Source organism: Octopus sinensis, linkage group LG27 (genome assembly GCF_006345805.1).
Source record: "Octopus sinensis linkage group LG27, ASM634580v1, whole genome shotgun sequence".
In the NCBI taxonomy this organism is placed as follows: Eukaryota; Metazoa; Mollusca; class Cephalopoda; order Octopoda; family Octopodidae; genus Octopus; species Octopus sinensis.
The window spans coordinates 15227828-15251378 of NC_043023.1; the positions used below are offsets into that span (position 1 = coordinate 15227828).

Genomic DNA, 23551 nt, shown 5'->3' on the forward strand with positions numbered 1-23551 from the left:
GCCAGAAGGCTGCACCAGGCCCAGTCTGATGCCCTTTTCTCCATGCCGAGCAGGGCCATCTCCCTGACAGGATCTGTCTTTGGTCTTTGCTAAATTTACTGTATGGTTTTTCAATCCAGATTTTGCTTCCATACCTGAAATTTGTTCTCTAATTGTGGTAGGGAACAAGGTCATCAGCTTGGAAGAGATCCCAAGGGCAGCCAATCTTAAATTCCTTCCTAATGCCAACCACTCCGTGAGTGTAGTGGGTGCATTTTACATGCCACCAGCACAGGTGTCAGGCAAGGCTGGCAACGGCTATGATCGGTTGATGCTTTTTACCAGCAAGGAAGCCAGTCAAGGTGGTGCTGGCATCAGTCATGTTCGGATGGTGCTTTTTACTTGCCACCGGCACAGGTATCACAACTATAATTTCCATTTGATTTTTTGATGTTGATGTACTTGACTCAATAGGTCTCCTCATATATAAATGTAAGTTCCATGGATCAAGGTGTAGAATTGTATCAAGTAGAAGCACCAGCAATGCTATCTTCCTGGTGAGGCAAAAGCAGAAGTACTTGGTCAAAGATATATCTTTGCATTTGGATTTTGTTGACATGGAAAAAGCTTTTGACAGAGTCCCCTACTCCATTATTTGGTGAGAAATAGAGAAGCTAGGGAGAGATGAGTGGTTGGTAAGATTGGCTGCCCTTGGGATCTCTTCCAAGCTGATGACCTTGTTATTATTGCTGAATCCCTACCAAAATTAGAGAACAAATTTCGGATCTTTTCCTTTTGAACGGCACTTTGTAACATAATTTCTAGTTAACTAAACACTTTTAAACTTTGTATACTGGAAGAATGTGTTTATAAAACATCATTTTTTCTTGGCTTTATTGAGAAAATTCTATAGTTTGTAAGATATTTCGTCTGAAAATTCGAGTATTTTGGCAATTTTAACCAATCGCTGGAGTCTATTTAGGTAAATATTCCGTGCTGTATGAATATGTCCCTCCTTTAAGAAACAGATTGGGTTTATTTACATTCGTGAAGAAAAAAGATACCCTTCCCACTCCCCTAACTCTAACTCTAAAATAGATTGAAATGCAATAGATCGATACTAGGGCCGTAATTATGGGTGACATTTTCATTTGACACCGCTAGAAAAAAATCCCACTTTCTGTAGCGGTGTCGTATGAAATTGTCATCCATAATTATGGCCCTAGTATCGATCTATTGCATTTCAATCTCTTTTAGATTTAGGGTTCGGGGTGGGGGAATGGTATCTTTTTTTCTTCACAAATGTAAATAAACCCAATCTGTTTCTTAAAGGAGGGACATATTCATTATGCACAGAATGTTATTTACCTAAATGGAGGTCAGCGATCAGTTAAAATTGCCAAAATACTCGAATTTTCAGACGAAATATCTTACAAACTATAGAATTTTCTCAATAAAGCCAAGAAAAAATGATGTTTTATAAACACATTCTAATAGTATACGAAGTTTAAAAGTGTTTAGTTAACTAGAAATTGTGTTGAAAAGCACCGTTCAAAAGGAAAAGATCCCAAATTTTAGGTATGGAAGCAAGATCTGGATTGAAAAACTATACAGTAAATTTAGCAAAGACCAAAGACAGATCTTGTCAGAGAGATGGCCCTGCTCTGCATGTAGAAAAGATGTCAGGAGAAACTCCATGTAGTGTACCCAGTACAAGCTATGGACACATATTGTTCATTAGATTATAGGCTGCAGATCGTGGGATAGCCTAAGCATGTCCAGCAGAGAACAACTGATCATCGTTGGGAACTGGAATGTGATACAATGGTGTCGAAATGATATATCCACAAGAAAACAGCAAATTAATGTAATTAAAATTGTTTGATTGAAAGCCACACACATCATAATTAATGAGTTGATGCAAATGAGGAAAATGTAAAAAATTTATTTGTCTCAAAATAAGTAATACAATTGCTGTATTTTATTCCCCATTTTATCACTGGTATTGTTATTGATCAATATGAATAAATCAGGTTTAGTTAAATTACGTTAAGAGAATGATTTTGCACAGATAACACAGCAATATGTCTTCTCTCCTGTATGAATGCATTTAAAATTAGTTAAACAACATAATCCTAAGAGAATGATTTACTACAGATATCAAAACCAAAAATCAAAGTCATAATCGATCAACATCAATGGAATTTGTAGCTGTGATACCAAGGCCGGTGGCACATAAGTGAACCATCCGAACGTGGCCGTTTGCCAGTTCCGTCTGGCACCTTTGCCGGTGGCACGTAAAAAGTACCCACTACAATCACGGAGTGGTTGGCGTTAAGAAGGGCATCCAGCTGTAGAAACACTGCCAGATCAGACTGGAGCCTGGTGCAGCCTTCTGGCTTCCGACATCCCAGTTGAACCGTCCAACCCATGCTAGCATGGAAAGTGGACGCTAAACGATGATGATGATGATCACAGTGATACAATATCTCCCCAATCTAAGTGGATTTGTGATAAAAATATTTTCTCACGCAGAATGATTTACTGCAGATATTACAGTGCTTTCTCTCCTGTATGAATGTATTTGTGATGAGTTAAATATTGTTCCACAGACAATGATTTGCCACACCTCTTACAGTGAAAGGGCTTCTCTCTTGTATGAATACATTTATGAGTATATATAGCACATTCCCAAGAGAATGATTTACCACAGATATCACAGTGACATAGTTTGTCTCCTTTATGAATAGACTTAGAATGATTTACTGCAGATATCACAGTGCTATGATTTCTCTCCTGTATGAATGTATTTGTGTCTAGTAAGGTTACTTTTTCCAGAGAATGATTTACCACAGATATCACATTGATATGCCCTCTCATCAGTGTGAGTACGTTCATGAGCAGTTAAATAACTTCTTAATACAAAGGATTTACCACATATATTGCAGTGATATTGTTTCTCTCCTGTATGAATGTATTTGTGTCTATTAAAATTACTTTTATGAGAGAATGATTTACCACAGATATCACACTGATATGGCCTTTCATTAGTGTGAGTAAGTTCATGAGCAGTTAAATTACTTCTCACTACAAAGGATTTACCACAGATATTGCAGTGATATGGTTTCTCTCCTGTATGAATGGATTTGTGAGAAATAAGGCTACCTTTTTGAGAGAATGATTTACCACAAATATCGCAGTGATATGGCTTCTCACCTGTATGTGTTAGTTTGTGAGTGGTTAAATAACTTTTTAATGAAAAAGATTTATTACAGATATCACACTGATATTGTTTCTCTCCTGTGTGAATATATTTGTGAGAAGTAAGGTTACATTTGTGAGTGAATGATTTACCACAAATATCACAATGAAATGGCTTCTCATGAGCATGAATAAGTTTGTGTTTAGTTAAAGAACTTCTTATTGAAAAGGATTTATTACAAATATCACAGTGATGTGGTTTCTCTCCTGTATGAATGTATTTGTGAGAAGTAAGGCTAGTCTTTTGAGAGAATGATTTACCACAAATACCACACTGATATGGTTTCTCTCCTGTGTGAATGTATTTGTGATAAGTAAGGCTAGTCTTTTGAGAGAATGATTTACCACAAATACCACACTGATATGGTTTCTCTCCTGTATGAATGTATTTGTGAGAATCAAGGTGACTTTTTGGGAGAATGATTTACCACAGATGTCACAGTGATGCGGTTTCTCTCCTGTATGAATGTATTTGTGATAAGTAAGGCTAGTCTTTTGAGAGAATGATTTACCACAAATACTACACTGATATGGTTTCTCTCCTGTATGAATGTATTTGTGATGAGTAAGATGATCTTTCTTAGAGATGATCTGCCACAGATATCACAGTGAAATTGCTTTCCACTTGGATCAATACACTTGTGAACAGTGAGATTCGCTGTATTAGAAAAAGTCTTTTTACAGATATCACATTGGTCTGATAATTTTTCTCTTTCTCTTGTCATCTCCGGCGGATTCATTATTCTTCTGCAGTATGCAACACCAAAATATATTTTTCTTTTCTTCTTTATAAATGTCTTTGTTGATTCAAATACTTCTACTGCTATATTTACAGCAAATCTGATCTTCTCGAATATCTGAAGATAATACAAAGACCTTCACAGATTTTTCCAAATTCAAACAGAATGTAAAATACTGGCAATGAAGAAAACAAACGTTCGTATTAATTCCAAAGAAATATTTCACAGTTATTCACCATAGATTTGTAATAGAAACAGGGTTATATATATTATTTATAATATCTTCCATTAGTCTTCAAAGGATGATCAATATTCATGATGTATCTGATGTAAAAACTCCTTTATACCACTAACATCTCATATTCTGAAATGACACAGAAACAGTAGAAGATACAGGAAAGACTTGAAAAGCAGAGATTCAACTATAAAAAATATTACTACATTTTCATAATAATAAACTGTTTATATAAACCTTAACCCGAATAATTAGTCTCTATACACAGACTTCCGTTCCTTTACCTTCAGATATTATGTAAAATGTTAAACTACAAAATATTGGACAATAACTTCCTACTATCTTCAGAAATGTGATAAGTCACTGTTGTTTAGCCCGGAATCATCCCTGGCTGAACAGGTCTATTAATGAAATTAGGTTGTGTTCACGACTTTTAAAATAATAATAATGAAATTACTGTATACAGTGCTCAGGTGCACCACAACTTGTCAAAAGTGTGTATAAAGTATATGCAGTAATGTATAAATGACTGGAAAGTGAACAGTGTATGAGTCAGATACATGTTTGCGTGTGTATGGAGGGGAGAAAATCAGGTGTAGTGTTGGCGAATCTGAGGAAGCATGGAAAGAAGCCCGTCGTATATATGTGTATATGTATGTTTGTGTGTGTCCTTATGTGTCTGTGTTTGTCACACTAACATCGCTGGACAACCATCCAGTGTCAAATTAATCACAGAACTTGAGGCAATCCAACGAAGCTACACAAAGAAGATAGCCTCTGTGCAGCATATGGGCTATTGGGAAAGACTCAAGAGATTAAGACTCTATTCCTTAGAGCGTAGGCGAGAAAGATATGCCATAATATACATCTGGAAGATCCTAGAAGGACTTGTCCCAAACTTTGGCATCGAGTGTTACACAAATACTAGAACTGGGAGCCACTGCATAGTGCCAAGGACTACAAATTTGCCATCAAGATATAGGACAAGATACTGTGATAGCCTGGGCTTCAGAGGTTCACAGCTCTTCAATATCCTCTTGAAGGACCTGTGAGACCTGCATGGGGTGGATGCAGATGTCTTTAAAATAAAACTGGATCTCTTCCTGTCAGGTATCCTAGATGAACCAACTTCACGGCAGGAGGTGCAGATGAGGGCAGCTTCATCGAACTCTCTCATGCACCAAATGGCAATTGCTAAAAAGCATTCGTGAAGTAAAATCATGTAGCAACACCAAATATACTTTATCTAATTTTGACACAGTTTGGCTAACCGAATACGGTTGCTTACAGCTCTAGTTAAGAATGCAAATGTCCAGTTCTATCTCATTATTATTATCATTGTTGTTGTTATTCTTTTGCACCGGCAGCCAGAGTGTTTGCCCATCCCACCCCCATCACCTATACTGGAAGTCCCTATGTTCTGAGCCCCATTGGATGCCTTTCCCCTGAACACCTCCAATGGCTTAGATGCTCCCCCATCCATACTTAGTGTTTATCTCCTGTGGAATGCAGTGATAATTTAGTGCACAAAATAATGGTGTAGTGTATGCAGGTTGAAGGCTATTGTATGTTTATGAGTTCTGTCAAATTCAAGCTTTCTTTTCAGGTACCTGATGCTGCTGTCCCCCACCCCAGGGTCTTGCAGGCCCACACCTTCCACAACCTTAGAATTGGCAGATTGAAAGATAGGTCTGGTGAGATTGTTGAGATTCTTGAATGGAGCCATGTAGATTTGTGCTGCTTCCAAGAAGTAAGGTGGAGAGGAAGTTCTACTAGGTTCCTCACAAGCAAAGAACGTAGGTATAAGATTTTCTGGGTAGGGAATACTGATGGAGTTGAGGGCATGGATATACTTCTTGCAGAGAGAATGGGTTGATAAGGTAATCAAGGTAGTCAGAGTCTGTGATAGAATACTTAAGCTTAGATTAGTGTTGCAACATGGGTTAGCAACCATAATCTTGGCTTATGCCCCTCAGCCAGGGTTACCTGATAAACAGAAAGACCGATTTCATGGCACCCTCTTCTACTTACTTGTACTTGTGGCGACATTCACCCCAGGCGGGTTGAGTCGGCTTCTTCTACCACCCTCGAGGCATCTCAAACCATGGCAGCCCACGCACGACGGTCCTGCGCCAGTTCACTGGAGATAGCAAGCCAGTCACGGTTCCATCGGCGCAGGCAGACCACCTGTGGACCCGTGAGCACAGAGAGGTCCTCCTTGATCATCGTAACCCAGGTCCTCAGCTGCCCGCCCATGCGTTTCCGCCAGTTGGGAAGTGGAGTTGGGAGGACATCACGGCTCAGTTCACCCACCGGATGCCTACATGCATGTCCAAACCACCGCAAGCGCCGTTGCAGAAGGACAGATGGAAGGGGCCCCAGAGATTGGCGGTGGGAGCATACTTTACTCGGACCAGTCTACTCTCATCACAACAGGTGCCATTCTAACCAAGATGCCCATCATAAATCCCTGCTTGGTGTCTGGTAAGAACAAGACCATGAAAACCGGATCTACAGAATGATTTAGCAAAAAATAAGTAGGCTGTATCATCCACTCTACACCAAACACTATGACAAAAGCAGTAGGCCTCCAGTTTGTTCTAGAATATGTGGGTTGCTATCACAAATACTGCAAATCCTGAGACTCAAAACATGTCCAGGAGGACACAACCGATCGTAATTGGGAACTGGAATGTCAGATATTGGTGTGATAATGACACATCCACAAGAAAATAGAACAAATTAATTTAATCAATATTATTTGAATGGAAAACACACATCATAATTAATGAGTTTAAGCAAATGAGGAAAATGGAAACAATTAATTTATTCAATAAAAAGTAATACAATTGCTGTATTTTATTTCACCAGGCGTAGGAGTGGCTGTATGGTAAGTAGCTTGCTTACCAACCACATGGTCCCGGGTTCAGTCCCACTGTGTGGCACCTTGGGCAAGTGTCTTCTACTATAGCTTCGGGCCGACCAAAGCCTTGTGAGTGGATTTCGTAGACGGAAACTGAAAAGAAGCCCGTCGTATATATCATCATCATCGTTTAACGTCCGCTAGCATGGGTTGGACGGTTCAACCAGAGTCTGGGAAGCCAAGAGGCTGCACCAGGCTACAGTCGGATCTGACAGTGTTTCTACAGCTGGATGCTCTTCCTAACGCCAACCACTCCATGAGTGTAGTGGGTGCTTTTTACATGCCACCTACACAGGTACCAGACGAGGCTGGCAAACGGCAACGATCAGATGGTGCTTTTTACGTGCCACGTGTGTGTACGATTGTGTGCCTTTGTTTGTCCCCGCAACATCGCTTGACAACCGATGCTGGTGTGTTTATGTCCCTGTAACTTAGCAGTTCGGCAAAAGAGAATAAGTACTAGGCTTACAAAGAATAAGTCCTTGGGTCGATATGCTCGACTAAAGGCGATGCTCCAGCATGGCCACAGTCAAATGACTGAACCAAGTAAAAGAAAGATAAGACATCTATTTTATGCCAGTTATTTTTATAGATCAATATGAATAAGAATATGTTTAGTTAAGGTAGATTATTGAGAGAATGATTTAGCACAGATTACACAGTCATCAGAATCTTACCCTGTATGAATATGTTTGTGTTTAGTCAAGTAATTACGAGAGAATGATTAATCACTGATGTCACAGCGTTACGGTTTTTCTCCTGTATGAATGTATTTATGTTGAGTTAACCCACATGGTAAAAGAATGACAGTGCTATGGTTTCTTTCCTGTATGAATGAATTTGAGATTAGCTAAATATTGTTCCACAGAGATTGATTTAGCATAGTTATCACAGTGATAGGGCTTCTCTCTTGCATAAATACATTTATGAGTATATATAGCACATACCCAAGAGAATGATTTACCACAGATATCACAGTTATATGGTTTGTCTCCTTTATGAATAGACTTTGAATGATTTACTGCAGATATTAAAGTGCTAGGGTTTCTCTTCTGTATGAATGTGTTTGTGAGAATCAAGGTAACGTCTTTGAGAGAATGACATTCCGCAGACATCACATTGATGAGGTTTCTCTCCTGTATGAATGTATTTGTGTTTAGTAAGGCCTCTCTTCTGAGAGAATGATTTACCACAAATATCACAGTCATGTGGTTTCTCTTCTGTATGAATGGATGTGTGAGAAGAAAGGTGACTTTTTTGAGAGAATGATTTACCACAAATATCACATTCATATGGTTTCTCACCTGTATGAATGAATTTGTGAGTAGTTAAATTACATTTTAATGAAAAAGATTTACCACAGATATCACAGGGATATGGTTTCTCTCCTGTATGAACGGATTTGTGATAAGTAAGGCTACTCATTTGAGAGAATGATTTACCACAAATATCACACTGATATGGTTTCTCACCTGTATGAATGAATTTGTGAGTCGTTAAATTACGTTTTAATGAAAAAGATTTAACACAGATATCACATTGATATGGTTTCTCTCCTGTATGAACGGATTTGTGATAAGTAAGGCCAGTCTTTTGAGAAAATGATTTACCACAAATATCACATTGATAAGGTTTCTCCCCTGTATGAATGTATTTGTGAGAAGTCAGGTGAATTTTCTGAGAGAATGATTTTCCACAGATATCACAGTGATAAGGTTTCTCTCCTGTATGAATGGATAAGTGATAAGTAAGGCTGTGCTTATGGGAGAATGATTTACCACAAATATCACATTGATAAGGTTTCTCTCCTGTATGAATGAATTTGTGAGAAGTCAGGTGAATTTTCTGAGAGAATGATTTTCCACATATATCACAGGGATGTGGTTTCTCCCCTGTATGACTGACTTTGTGATAAGTAAGGCTATGCTTAAAGGAGAATGATTTACCACAAATATCACAGTAATATGGTTTCTCACCTGTATGAATGGATTTGTGATTCGTAAGGTTACTTTTACCAGAGAATGATTTACCACAAATATCACACTGATATGGTTTCTCTCCTGTATGAGTGGATTTGTGACAAGTAAGGCTAATCTTATGAGAGAATGATTTACCACAAATATCACACTGATAAGGTTTCTCTCCTGTATGAATGGATTTGTGTTGAGTAAGGCTACTTTTATGAGAGAATGATTTACCACAAATGTCACATTGATATGGTTTCTCACCTGTATGACTGTATTTGTGAGAAGTAAGGTGAACCTTCTGAAAGAATGACTTTCCACAAATATCACAGTGATACCGTTTCGCTCTTGTATGAATGTAATTGTGTTTAGTAAGGTGACTTTTATCAGAGAATGATTTACCACAGACATCACAGTGATATGGCTTCCCCCCTGCATGAATGAATTTGTGAACAGTGAGATTTCTCTTATTACAATAAGTCTTTTTACAGATATCACATCGGTATGATAACGTTTTTCTTTCTTTTGTCATCTCTTGAGGATTCATTATTGTTCTATAGTATACAAACACAAAATATAATTTTGCTTCCTTTTTTATATATTTCTATTGCTGATATTCCCAGCAGTTATGATCTTCATCAATATCTGAAGATGATACAAACACCTTTGCAGATATCTCCCGCTCCAAACAGAATGTGAAATACTTTAGCAAATATTCCAGGCAATGATGGAAACAAATGTTGCCATCAATTCAGAAGATATATTTCACAGTTTTCCACCATAGACAAATCATATAAACAGAGTTATGTCAAATATTTATAACATCTTCCATTAGATGATCAATATTCATGAAGTATCACTAACATTTCACCTCCTGAAATGACACAGAAACAGAAGATATAGGAAAAACTTAAAAAGCAGAGATTCAACTATAAAAAAAATATAACTACATCTTCATAAGGATAAACTGTGGATATAATCCTTTAATTTGTCTTTGAAATTTATTTATGGTAATTTATAATATGGTAACCCTTTTGTTACCATATTTCTGCTGAGATTCAGTGTGTTTCTTTCAATTATTTTAAATATAATAAAGAACTTAGTAAACTAACTTAGTTATCATTCAACTAGTGTTAGGAACATAAATTGTAACTAAGGTTTGGTGGAAGACTTTAATTCAAAACTTATGAAAACAAGACATTTTACCACAGAGCCAGAGCCGGTTTTGGCCGGGTTAGTAACAAAAGGGTGTGGTCTTTGAAATTTATTTTGTTATTAAAATTATATGATACAACCTTGTGTAATGTCTACATATACACGGACTTCAGTTCCTCTTCCTTCAGATATTATGTAAAACATTATCCCTTTAGTGTTCAGATTATTCTGTTAAATGTAATTCTTTTTCACTCAAATTGTTTTGAATTAATCATGCATTATCTTATAGCTTTAAGGTTTCAATGATGTGATTGTTTATTTCTAGAATGTCAATGTAGGTTAGGTGTGAGAGGCCAGATACCGCCAGTTTGAATATAAAACATGCAGAATATCTGGGCCTGATATGGCCGGTTTAAACAATAAAGGGTTCAACTATAGGATATTGGACAATAATATGATAAGTGACTACTGTTTAACCCTAGGTTATCCCTGACTGAGCAGATCTATTATTAATGAAATTAGGTAATGTTCATGATTGTTACAACTTCTGTAACAGATCAAACATAAACATAAACTACAATTTAGTGAACCAACCCATCATGACTTTTCCTCTCCTAACTTTATTAATAATAAAAACAAACTGCACTCACATATGTTGAAGGTGTGGTCACTAATTTAGAGAAAGTGTTCTGTGAATTGACGTATGAAGAGTAGAGCCAGGACAGAATGGCGATCCTTCGGTATAGGTACACACGTGACTTTGTTTACATTTCTGAAGATAACAGAAACCCTTTTCTCCCCCCCCCCACCATATAAAAAAACACTTTTTTGAAATGTATCCGGTACTTACGGAAGTACACCGGTACTTATACCGTAAGATCGCCTTTCTTTTTAAAATAAAGTAAATAAAACACAGGTACTACTAGCGAAGACTGGACCCGGTACGCGCTAGCTAGTCGTAATTAGTCGATCCTACAAAGACTTGCGCGTATGCAAATGAGTTGATTTTACAGAATAAAATAAAAGAATTTTTTAAAGAAAGTAAATAAATTATTTCTTAGAACAATGTATATGATTTTTTTACACAAATCAAATAAAATGTGTGTGATATATTCTTTTAGTTTTCATATTCTTTCGTAAATAATTTCTTTTTCCTTAAACTAAGGAAATAAAACAAAAACACAAAGTAAGGATCCACTAGTCACGACTAACAAGCGCGAGTGCGCACACCGGGACCACTCTTCTAGAGTAGTACCCATCGCCAGTTTATGACATTTGCCGATTCTGTCTACAAAAGGCTGTATCTGCTTTTTATCATAGTGCTATCACTGGCCACATGTTTCAGTTAGCTATTGATGTTTTATGATGTTGCAGATTATTTATTCTGAGAAGCTGAAATGGACAGAATTATTAACGTGTATCATTTTGACAGAATAAACAGCAAATACAGATGTTTAGCAAATGATACATCTGTGATAAAACAACAAACAGCTTTGAATGGACACAACCAGCAAATGGATTATCTACCAAAATAATTGAAATTAAAAACCAGGTGCTTTACTGGACAATAGAATTAATATCGATTTCAGACTAGTATTATTTAAAACTATCAATACTGTCTGGATTTTCCAATTAGCCAGATACATAGGCTTTTACTAAAAGAAAATATGTATTACAACTTACCTCTGATGATAATTTAGTCGCTGTTTTATAAGAAATATTTTTAACACTCGAACGAGGGGAAATATTACTGGAAGACACATAGAAAAGCCGACACGGAAAGTCAACGAAACGAACTAACAATCCGGTTGTTGTGCGCTTCGTATTTACTCACTTTTGTCTGATGCTGAATTTAAGGTGGTAAACTGTTAATGTTTGTTATAACTATAATAAATTTTTGAAAGTGTGAATACACACTCGAACGAGCGGGAAATATTACTGGAAGACACATAGAAAAGCCGACACGGAATGTCAACGAAACGAACTAACAATCCGGTTGTTGTGCGCTTCGTATTGACTCACTTTTGTCTGATGCTGAAATTAAGGTGGTAAACTGTTAATGTTTGTTTATAACTATAATAAATTTTTGAAAGTGTGAATTGGGCCAAGGTAACGAATAGCCACACTACCCGTTTTTGGCGGTTACGGTTACGCCGGAGTCACATAACATATTTAACTTCTTTATTTTCATATAAAGCATATAAGCTGGTACAACTTATAGAACATTGCCATTTTATGAGATTTTGCTGGCAAATTTCAAATTAATGTAAACAATAGCGGTGTTGGTGGCAACAACAACATTCGGATCCTTTCCTTTTGAACGGCAGTTTTTTAACATAATTTCTAGGTAACTAAACACTTTTAAAATTCGTATACTGGTAGAATGTGTTTATAAAACATCATTTTCTCTTGGCTTTATTGAGAAAATTCTATATGTTATAACATATTTCGACTTTAATTTCGAGCATTTCGGAAGTTTTAACAAATCGCTGACGTCCATTTGGGGTGAAAACATTCTGTGCATAATGAATATGTCCTTCCTTTAAGAAACAGATTGGGTTTATTTACATTTGTGAAGAAAAAAGATACCCTTCCCCCACCCCTAACCCTAACTCTAAAACAGATTCAAATGCAATAGATCGATACTAGGGTTATAATTATGGGTGACAATTTCATACGACACCGCTACGGAAAATGGGATTTTTTTCTAGCGATGTCAAATGAAAATGTCACCCATAATTATGGCCCTAGTATCGATCTATTGCATTTCAATCTATTTTAGGGTTAGGGGCGGGGGTTATCTTTTTTTCTTCGCAAATGTAAATAAACCCAATCTGTTTCTTAAACGAGGGACATATTCATACAGCACGGAATGTTGTTTACGTCAATGGAGGTCAGCGATTGGTTAAAATTGCCGAAATGCTTGAAATTAAAGACGAAGTATGTTACAATATATGGAATTTTCTCAATAAAGACAAGAAAAAATGATGTTTTATAACACATTCTACCAGTATACGAAGTTTAAAAGTGTTTACTTAACTAGAAATTGTGTTGAAAAGTGCCGTTCAAAAGGAAAAGATCCACGATAACAACCACATCACCCACAACAATAACAATAAGTTCAACACAAACACCTCCAACAACAGTGGAGGCGCAATGGTCAGTGGTTAGAGCAGCGATCTCGCGGTCGGAGGATCACGGTTTCGATTCCCAGACCGGGCGTTGTGTGTGTGTTTATTGAGCGAAAACACCCAAGGCTCCGGCAGTGGGTGGCGACCCCAGTTGTACTCTTTTGCTCCAACTTTCTCTCATTCTTTCTTCCTGTTTCTTGTCCCCGACTTCCTACGCAACCGCTGAGCCTGGATGCGCATTCATCCATCCGTCGATGCTCTCGGTGTCGGGGGTTGACCTGCTTTCTCTTTTGCGGGTCTTACGAATAGCAAAGGACCACGCTTCTCCCACGACAGAGGCGCGATCTTATGGGCAAATCACCCTACGATTTAACGAAACAACCCTCAGTCTCTGGGAAGAACATGAGCAATGCTCTGGAGGCAATATGAGAGACAGCAGAGAGCTATTCCAGCTGGATCTGGTCGAAGAGGAATAAAGACGAAATATAAAGTTTGAAGGCATTTCTTTCTGTTTAATGCTCAGGGAAGTAACTCTGAGCCATTTTAATATCACTGATGTTTCACCCCTACCATGAAATCAAACGTTATTTCTTCTTTCAGCACTAATTTGAAGGTTTAATTAACGGGGAGAAGTTACATCTAGATGAAATTTCGGGCGATTTAAATGTAAAAGTCTCCCATTCTCTGTATCTTGATATTTAATTAAATAATATCAACAAATTTGCGGATTCTGTGGACAGCGAGGCTCACCAATGGAGAAGTTCTTAGGCAGAAAAGACCGAAAATGTCGCTAGAAGATGGGATCACCAAGCATAGATTGGCATATTTTGGGCATATTATGCAGAGAAAATCCCTGGAGAAGGACATCGTGCTCGGAATGGTCAGTGGCAAGAGAGGAAGATGCCGACCAAGAACCCGCTGGCTTGACACCATCAACAGTGATACCGGAATGGACATAGCCAATCTGAAAGAAGCGGCCCAGGATAGAACTGACTGGAGGACACTGATCCAACGAGTGACCGAGAGTCGACTTCGAGTGAGCGGATAGAGAGAAAATAAACGCTTATAGTATGTTAGTTTGGAGACGTGTGTGACTTTTATCATACACTGATCCACTGTGAATTCTATAATTTACGTGTGTCTCACCATTACATTTGGTAGAATGTTCTGCGTATAAAATGAGAGGAGAAAAAAAGAGTAAGACAACTTTAATTTTCTTTCTGTTTATTAAATTAATTCACAATATCACTGATATTGTTATTGAGTAATATGGATACATATATGTTAAGTTCAGGTACATTATTGAGAGAATGATTTACCAAAGATAACACAGCCACAAGAATCCAATCTTGTATGAATATGTTTGTATTTCGTTAAGTAATTACAAGAGAATGACATCACAGATGCCACAGTGTTGTGCTTTTTGTCACCCTTATGAATGCATTTGGGATTAGTTATATATTGTTCCACACAGAATGATTTACTATACATATCACAGTGATAGGTCTTCTCTCCTATAAGAAAATATTTATGAGTATATATAGCACATTCCTCAGAGAAAGATTTAACACAGATATCACACTGACATATCTAGCATGAGTGGAATTGTGATCTGTTAAGTAATACTGAACACACAATTATTTACTGCAGATATCACAGTGCTATGGTTTCTCTCCTGTATGAATGTATTTGTGTCTATTAAAGTTACTTTTATGAGAGAATGATTTACCACAGATATCACAGGAATATGGTTTCTTTCCTGTATGAATGTATTTATGAGAGGTTAACTTGCTTTGATAAAAAAATGATTTACCACAAATGTCACAGGGATATGTGACACAGCAGGGATGTGCTTGAACCATAGGTAGAGTGGGGCATTAGGCTTTTGAAAAATATTTCCCACTCTGCACCCAAAACTGTGACAAACAGCAATAAGCCTCCAGCTAGTGCCAGAATATGTGGGCAGTAGCACAAAGGGTGCAGATCCTGGGATCCCTGAGAGTGTCCAGCAGAGGATAACTGATCATGGCTGGGAACTGGAGTGTAATACATTTGTGTCAAAATAATATATCCACAAGAAAACAGAGCAAATTAATATAATCAATATTGTTTGAATAAAAAACACAAATCGTAATTAGTGAGTTGATGCAAATGAGGAAAATGTGAAAAATGAATTTATTTTGTAAAAAGTAATACATTTGCTGTATTTTATTCAGCAGGACATCTGTTTTATCATTGATATTGTTATTGATCAATATGAATAAGTATATGTTTAGTTAAGGTAGATTATTGAGAGAATGATTTAGCACAGATTACACAGTCATCAGAATCTTCTCCTGTATGAATATGTTTGTGTTTAGTTTATTATTTCTCTCTATGAAAGAATGACTTGTCACAGATGTCACAGTGATATGATTTCTCTCCTGTATGAATGTATTTGTGATGAGTTCAATATTGTTCCACAGAGAATGATTTACCTCAGATATCACACCAATAGAGTTTCTCTCCTGTATGAATACGTTTATAAGTATATACAGCATATTCCTGAGAGAATGATTTGCTGCAGACATCACAGTCACATAGTTTCTCTCCAGTATGAGCAGACTTGTAATTAATTAAATAGTTTCTTAAACGGAATAATTTACTGCAGATACTACAGTGCTATGGTTTGTCCCCTGTATTAATGCATTTGTGTCTATTTAAGTACCTCTTCTGAGAGAATGATTTACCACAGATATAGCACCGATATGGTTTCTCACCTGTATGAACTGATTTGTGAGAATCAAGGTAACTTTTTTGAGAGAATGATTTACCACAAATATTGCAGTGATGTGGTTTCTCTCCTGTGTGAATGTGTTTGTGAGAATCAAGGCTACTCATATAACAGAATGATTTACCACAGATATCACAGTGATATGGTTTCTCTCTAGCATCAGTGTATTTGTGATGAGTGAGGCAATATTTCTGAGTGAATGATTTACCACAAATATCACATCGATATGGTTTCTCTCCTGTATGAATGGATTTGTGAGTAGTTAAATAACTTTTTAATGAAAAGGATTTATCACAGATATCACACTGATACGGTTTCTCACCTGTATGAATGTATTTGTGAGAATTAAGGCTACTTTTTTGAGAGAATGATTTACCACAAACATCACACTGATGTGGTTTCTCTCCTGTATGAATGTGTTTGTGAGAATCAAGGGAACTTCTATGCGAGAATGATTTACCGCAAATACAACATTGATTTGGTTTCTCTCCAGTATGAACGAATTTTTTGATAAGAAAGGGCATTCCTTTGAGAGAATGATTTACCACAGATATCACACTGATATGGTTTCTCTCCAGTATGAGTGTATTTGTGATGAGTAAGGTGACTTTTTTGAGAGAATGATTTACCACAGATATCACAATGATATTGTTTCCCCCCTGCATGAATGAATTTGTGAACAGTGAGATTTCCCTTACTAGAATAAGTCTTTTTACAGATATCACATTGGTCTGATAACTTTTCTCTTTCTTTTAACATCTCCAGACTATTCATTATTGTTCTGTAGTATACAGACAGAAAATATATTTTCCCCTTCTTCTTTATATATATCTTCTACAGCAAATCTGATCTTGAATATCTAAAAATGATACAAACACCTTTCCAGATTTTCTCACATTCAAACTTAATGCGAAATACTTTTGTAAATATTCCTGGCAATGAGGAAAACAAATGTTGCTAAGAAAGCGTGTGATAAAAGGCATTTTTCTTATTCTTTTCCTGCTAAGAGTTTACTTGATGAGAAGGACAAGTATTGAATTTCCTAACTAAATTTTCGAACTACTCTAGAAAGAATTTAGGATCTTTTCGGTTTGACCGGCAGTTTTTAACATAATTTCTAAGTAACTAAAAAATTTCAAACTTCGTATACTGGTAGAATGTGTTTATAAAACATATTTTTCTCTTGGCTTTATTGAGAAAATCCTATAGTTTGTAAGATATTTGTTCTTTTTTATTTCTTCAATTTCTGCAATTTCAACCAATCAATGACGTCTATTGAGGTAAACAACATTCTGTATGTATGCATGCATGGATATGTGTATGTGCGTATGAATGTATGTACGTACGTACGTATATGCGTATGTGTGGTGTGATGGACGAAGAGGACAACAGAAGGCGAAGCAACGGGAGGAAGAAATACAAAAGGCCTTACCTCGGCGAAGATCCGAGGTCTCTTACGAATTTGACACGTCCTGTCGCTTCCTCGTCTCTGCTCGAACTGTCCCTTCGTCGATGACCACACGTGCGTCCTGCTTGACCTCTTCCGCCTCCTGCGACGCATGGGTTAGGCTTACACCGTAAACGGGTGGTGTGCGTATTCTTTACCCCCGCCCTCTTCCATTGCACAACTAAGTTACTGGTTTTCGAACACTGATGCCTGCATGTTTCCCCCTATCCTCATCCAACATCACTCTGATAAGCTGGATTCGTTTCTTTCCGTCCCTGTAACTTACGGGTTCGACAACAGAACAGCGTAAAAGTAGCGATCGACTGGAAAATAAGCTTTAGTTTTGTATCTTTTGCCATCATTTGGATTTTTTTCTTAAAATTCAAAATTTTAAGTAGTAATTATAGCAATAATAAAACATTAAAAATTTACCAACTCAGTTTTATCATCCGACAAATGTGTAGTAATACGAGGTATACGTCAGGATTTTAGTTCGTTTCGTTGAGTTTCCATGCCGACTTTTAGAGCGTCTTTAAACTATATTCCCGTTAATTGCTCTTTTGCGTAATTAACATTAATTCACATTAATCTAATTATCGTAACATATGATCTATTTATCAAAACAGGTAAGATGTAATATATATTTTATTTTTTAGCAGAAGCCGATTAACCTGGCTAATTCGAAACTCCAAACAAAAGTAAAAAGTTTTAAAAGTTGCTAGTTTGACATCGATGTTAATTCGGTTAAACTAAAGGAAGTTTAGAAGCCATCCATGGCTAACCACATTGGCTTGTTTTACACCTATTACACACATTTTTTTTTTGTTTCTTTGAATGGTGTAACGCTTTAGTTTAACCCCTCCACCTTCAGATATTATGGAAAATGTTAAACTACAAAACGGTGGACAATAATATTCTACTATCTTCAGAAACGTGGCAAGTCACTGTTGTTTAGCCCATGGTCACCCCTGACTGAGCAGACCTCTTAATGAAATTCGCTTGTGTTCCCGACTGTCCTGACTTTTAGAATACATCAAACATAAACACAACTATAATTTAAACACCAACCCACCACGACTTTTCCTTCTGTAACCTTATTAATAATGTAAATTTTTTAAAGAAATTCTGCATTCACATGTGTTGAAGGTCTGGATCATTGATACGTTTGTGTATTCGTTTCTTTTCAAGTTTAAGCCATTTGCTGATTCTGTCTACGAAAAGGTGTATCTTGTTTTATCATCGCGGTACCACTGGCCTCATGTTGCAGTCAGCTATTTATGTTTTATTAGATTGCAGATTATTCACAGGAGCAAAAATCAGACATAATTAACGTGGATTATTTCGACAGGAACAGCAAATATAGATGTTTAGCAAATAATACCTCTATGATAATTCAATAGACGGCTTTGAATCGACACAGTCAGCAAATGGAATATCTACTATAATAAAAAAAAAGGTAAAAATTCGGTGCTTTTTCATGGCCATGCCAAGTAAAATCCAAATTTTCTTGGCTTAATTAAAGACATTTATTGGCGAATAGAATTAACGGTTAAACTAAAGCGTTACACCATTCAAAGACACAAGAAAAAAATATGAACGAATATGAAAAAAAATGCGCGCACGCGAAAGGGGAGTGGGGGAGAGGCCTCGGAAAATTCACATCGAGAATTTCCGAAAGCGTCTGAGGGGCTGACCCGGGCACCAAAACAAAAAAAAAATAGTGTAATATGTGTAAAACAACTTGCTCTCAACGAATATGACAAAAAAAATGCGCCCTCCCGAAAGAGGGGTGGGGGAGAAGCCTCGGAAAATTTACATCGGGAATTTCCGAAACCGTCTGACCCGGGCCCAAAAACAAAAATAGCGTAATAGGTGTAAAACAACTTGCTCTAAACGAATATGATTTTAAAATGCGCGCTCGCGAAAGGGGGGTGAGGGAGAGGCTTCGGAAATTTCACATCTTCAGTCCACGGCCTTTAAACTAAGAAAAAATAGTGTAATTGGTGTAAAACTACGTGTTCTAAACGAGTATCAAGAACACACACTCACACATGAATCATAAACTCCGTATTTTTGTACATATTTCGCAAAAAAAAAAAAAAGAGAAGAAATTCTGGAAAAAGTGAAGAAATGTTGGATCTCCGCCATATGAATCAAAATACGTGTCAGAAACATCTTGAAATACTACAGAAATTATGTTACGAAAATGATAATGTATACATACCTCTTTGAGTGGTCCATCGACATTGATGATAAAGAAATGAGATGGGTTGGAGGAAAAAATTATCTCGGGCCAGGATAAAGACTTGCTGCTGCCAATAAGACTACGTGTATTCTCTTGGCAGCAGGTTTGATGCTTTCCATAAATAGGAACTTGGAGAGGTATTGCTTTAAGTAACAGGCACGAATGCCTGGGCGAACAACTGATCTCTTAACTGACCCCCACAATCTCTCTATCGTCTGTGTGTGCACCGACGCATTTGTCGGATCAACAAAATTTTCACTGTGGTTGATGCCTTATAATTTAGCACACTCATCGGTAAAATTTTGCAGTTATTTCTTACTTATTTCCTTTTTTCCTAAAATTTTCTTTGCGTCTTGCAACCTTTTCAATAGTTTTGACTCTGTCCGTTATTTACACTGCTTTTCCTTTTGTTTGTTTGGGTGCATTGAAACTAAACTAGAGAAAGTATTAGATTTATGACTCAGGTCATTATAGACGAAAGTAATGTCTTGTGTCATGAGTATCATTTTAAAGTGTAATTTATTCGGGTAAAAGTTTATATCCTCAGTTTATCATTATGAAAATGTAGTTATAATTTTTATTGTTAACCCTTTGCTTTTTAAAGTCTTTCCTATATCTTCTACTGTTTCTGTGTCATTTCAGATACTCATATAAAGGAGTTTTACGTGAGATACATCATGAATATTGATCATGTTTTGAAAACGAATGTCAGCCGTTATAAATAATAGATAATAACTCTGTTTATATAATATATCTATGGTGAATAACGGTGAAATATTTCTTCTGAATTGATAGCAACATTTGTTTTCCTCATTGCCAGGAATATTTACAAAAGTATTTCACATTCAGTTTGAATGTGAGAAAATCTGGAACGGTGTTTGTATCATTTTTAGATATTCAAGATCAGATTTGCTGTAGAAGATATATATAAAGAAGAAGGGGAAAATATATTTTCTGTCTGTATACTACAGAACAATAATGAATAGTCTGGAGATGTTAAAAGAAAGAGAAAAGTTATCAGACCAATGTGATATCTGTAAAAAGACTTTTTCTAATAAGGGAAATCTCAATGTTCACAAATTCATTCATGCAGGGGGGAAACAATATCATTGTGATATCTGTGGTAAATCATTCTCTCAAAAAAGTCACCTTACTCATCACAAATACACTCATACTGGAGAGAAACCATATCAGTGTGATATTTGTGGTAAATCATTCTCTCAAAGGACTGTCCTTTCTTATCACAAATCTGTTCATAGTGGAGAGAAACCATATCACTGTGATATCTGTGGTAAATCATTCTCTACAAAATATAATATTACTAAACACAAATACATTCATACAAGAGAGAAACCAAATCAATGTCGTATTTGCGGTAAATCATTCTCTCATAGAAGTTCCCTTGATTCTCACACACACATTCATACAGGAGAGAAACCACATCAGTGTGATGTTTGTGGTAAATCATTCTCTCAAAAAAGTAGCCTTAATTCTCACAAATATATTCACACAGGTGAGAAACCATATCAGTGTGATATCTGTGATAAATCCTTTTCATTAAAAAGTTATTTCACTACTCACAAATCCATTCATACAGGAGAGAAACCATATCGATGTGATATTTGTGGTAAATCATTCTCTCAAAAAAGTCACCTTTCTTCTCACAAATCCATTCATACAGGAGAGAAACCATATCGATGTGATATTTGTGGTAAATCATTCACTCAGAAATATAGCCTCACTCATCACAAATACACTCATACTGGAGAGAAACCATATCAATGTGATATTTGTGGTAAATCATTCTCTCAAAAGACTGCCCTTTCTTATCACAAAGTCGTTCATACTGGAGAGAAACCATATCACTGTGATATCTGTGGTAAATCATTCCCTAAAAAATATAACCTTACTAAACACAAATCCATTCATACAGGAGAGAAACCATATCACTGTGATATTTGTGGTAAATCATTCTGTTATACGAGTAGCCTTGATTCTCACAAACACATTCATACAGGAGAGAAACCACATCACTGCGATATTTGTGGTAAATCATTCTCTCAAAAAAGTTACCTTGATTCTCACAAATCAGTTCATACAGGTGAGAAACCATATCGGTGCTATATCTGTGGTAAATCATTCTCTCAGAAGAGGTACTTAAATAGACACAAATGCATTAATACAGGGGACAAACCATAGCACTGTAGTATCTGCAGTAAATTATTCCGTTTAAGAAAATATTTAATTAATTACAAGTCTGCTCATACTGGAGAGAAACTATGTGACTGTGATGTCTGCAGCAAATCATTCTCTCAGGAATATGCTGTATATACTTATAAACGTATTCATACAGGAGAGAAACTCTATTGCTGTGATATCTGAGGTAAATCATTCTCTGTGGAACAATATTGAACTCATCACAAATACATTCATACAGGAGAGAAATCATATCACTGTGACATCTGTGACAAGTCATTCTTTCATAGAGAGAAATAATAAACTAAACACAAACATATTCATACAGGAGAAGATTCTTATGACTGTGTAATCTGTGCTAAATCATTCTCTCAATAATCTACCTTAACTAAACATATACTTATTCATATTGATCAATAACAATATCAATGATAAAACAGATGTCCTGCTGAATAAAATACAGCAAATGTATTACTTTTTACAAAATAAATTCATTTTTCACATTTTCCTCATTTGCATCAACTCACTAATTACGATTTGTGTTTTTTATTCAAACAATATTGATTATATTAATTTGCTCTGTTTTCTTGAGGATATATTATTTTGACACAAATGTATTACACTCCAGTTCCCAGCCGTGATCAGTTATCCTCTGCTGGACACACTCAGGGATCCCAGGATCTGCACCCTTTGTGCTACTGCCCACATATTCTGGCACTAGCTGGAGGCTTATTGCTGTTTGTCACAGTTTCGGGTGCAGAGTGGGAAATATTTTTCAAGAGCCTAATGCCCCACTCTACCTATGGTTCAAGCACATCCCCGCTCAACCCATGCAAGTGATTATCATCATACTTATTTTTTGCTAAATCCTTCTGTAGAGCAGGTTTTCATGGTCTTGTTCTTACCAGACACCAAGCAGGGATTTATGATGGGCATCTGGTTAGAATGGCACCTGTTGTGATGAGAGTTACCATGTCCCCTTGTGAGAGATAGACTGGTTCGAGTAAAGTATAAATAGTAACGATCTGAGTGGGTTTGCGGTTCAGAGTCAAGTGAAGTCGGAAGGTGTCGCTTGGTTTACTTCCTAAGGAATATTGAATGTTGGTTCTTAAAAGATTTGTTAGTTCATTAGATTGTTGTTACAATTTTCTGGTTATCTTATTTATTGTACGGAACAATTATGTTACAACATCTGGCGATGAGGGTTTCGAAGCTCTTGCAGGTCAGTTAACAAATTTTTGTGATACAAAATTGTTAAATCATGGAAGACTAATTAGCTTCTTTAAAACTGTTGAAAAATCGACAAAGGCAGCAACAACAACAATTATTGGAGCTTTATTCAAAGAAATCCAAAAATGAGGGAAGTACATTTTTGCCAGACGACGTTTTGGACTCGATGAATCCAGTTATAACCCAGAGGATGGTATAACTGTTGCATTGTACTACAGCAGCTAATTTTTAAGGATGATTGTAAGACATGGTCAGACACAGAAAAAGTAAGG

The 23551-nt window shown here is 36.6% G+C and overlaps 4 protein-coding genes across 4 annotated transcripts in view; 2 read left to right on the forward strand and 2 right to left on the reverse strand.

Moving 5' to 3' along the window:
- The window catches only part of LOC118768138 (zinc finger protein 708-like), a 184623-nt gene that overhangs the window by 69437 nt on the left and 91635 nt on the right, over nucleotides 1-23551 (forward strand). The window lies entirely within an intron of this gene.
- Nucleotides 1-23551, reverse strand: part of LOC115225350 (zinc finger protein 208-like) — a gene marked incomplete at its 5' end in the record, with an annotated part of 57054 nt that overhangs the window by 12957 nt on the left and 20546 nt on the right. Inside the window, 2 exons of the mRNA XM_029796300.2 lie at nucleotides 2940-3623; nucleotides 16324-16528. Of these exons, the coding sequence (XP_029652160.2) occupies nucleotides 2940-3623; nucleotides 16324-16528 (889 nt within the window). The remainder of the gene's footprint in view (nucleotides 1-2939; nucleotides 3624-16323; nucleotides 16529-23551) is intronic.
- LOC115225351 (putative zinc finger protein 56) lies at nucleotides 3841-11983 on the reverse strand. The gene is made up of 3 exons (XM_029796301.2): nucleotides 11941-11983; nucleotides 9367-9976; nucleotides 3841-4344 (listed from the first exon to the last, which is right to left on the reverse strand). The coding sequence occupies exons 2-3, from the start codon at nucleotides 9647-9649 to the stop codon at nucleotides 4322-4324; spliced, it is 306 nt and encodes a 101-aa protein (XP_029652161.2). The 5' UTR covers nucleotides 9650-9976; nucleotides 11941-11983; the 3' UTR covers nucleotides 3841-4321.
- The window catches only part of LOC118768134 (zinc finger protein OZF-like), a 49408-nt gene continuing 45610 nt past the window's right edge, over nucleotides 19754-23551 (forward strand). Inside the window, exon 1 of the mRNA XM_036514005.1 lies at nucleotides 19754-20147. The gene's annotated coding sequence lies outside the window, so the exon portion shown is untranslated. The remainder of the gene's footprint in view (nucleotides 20148-23551) is intronic.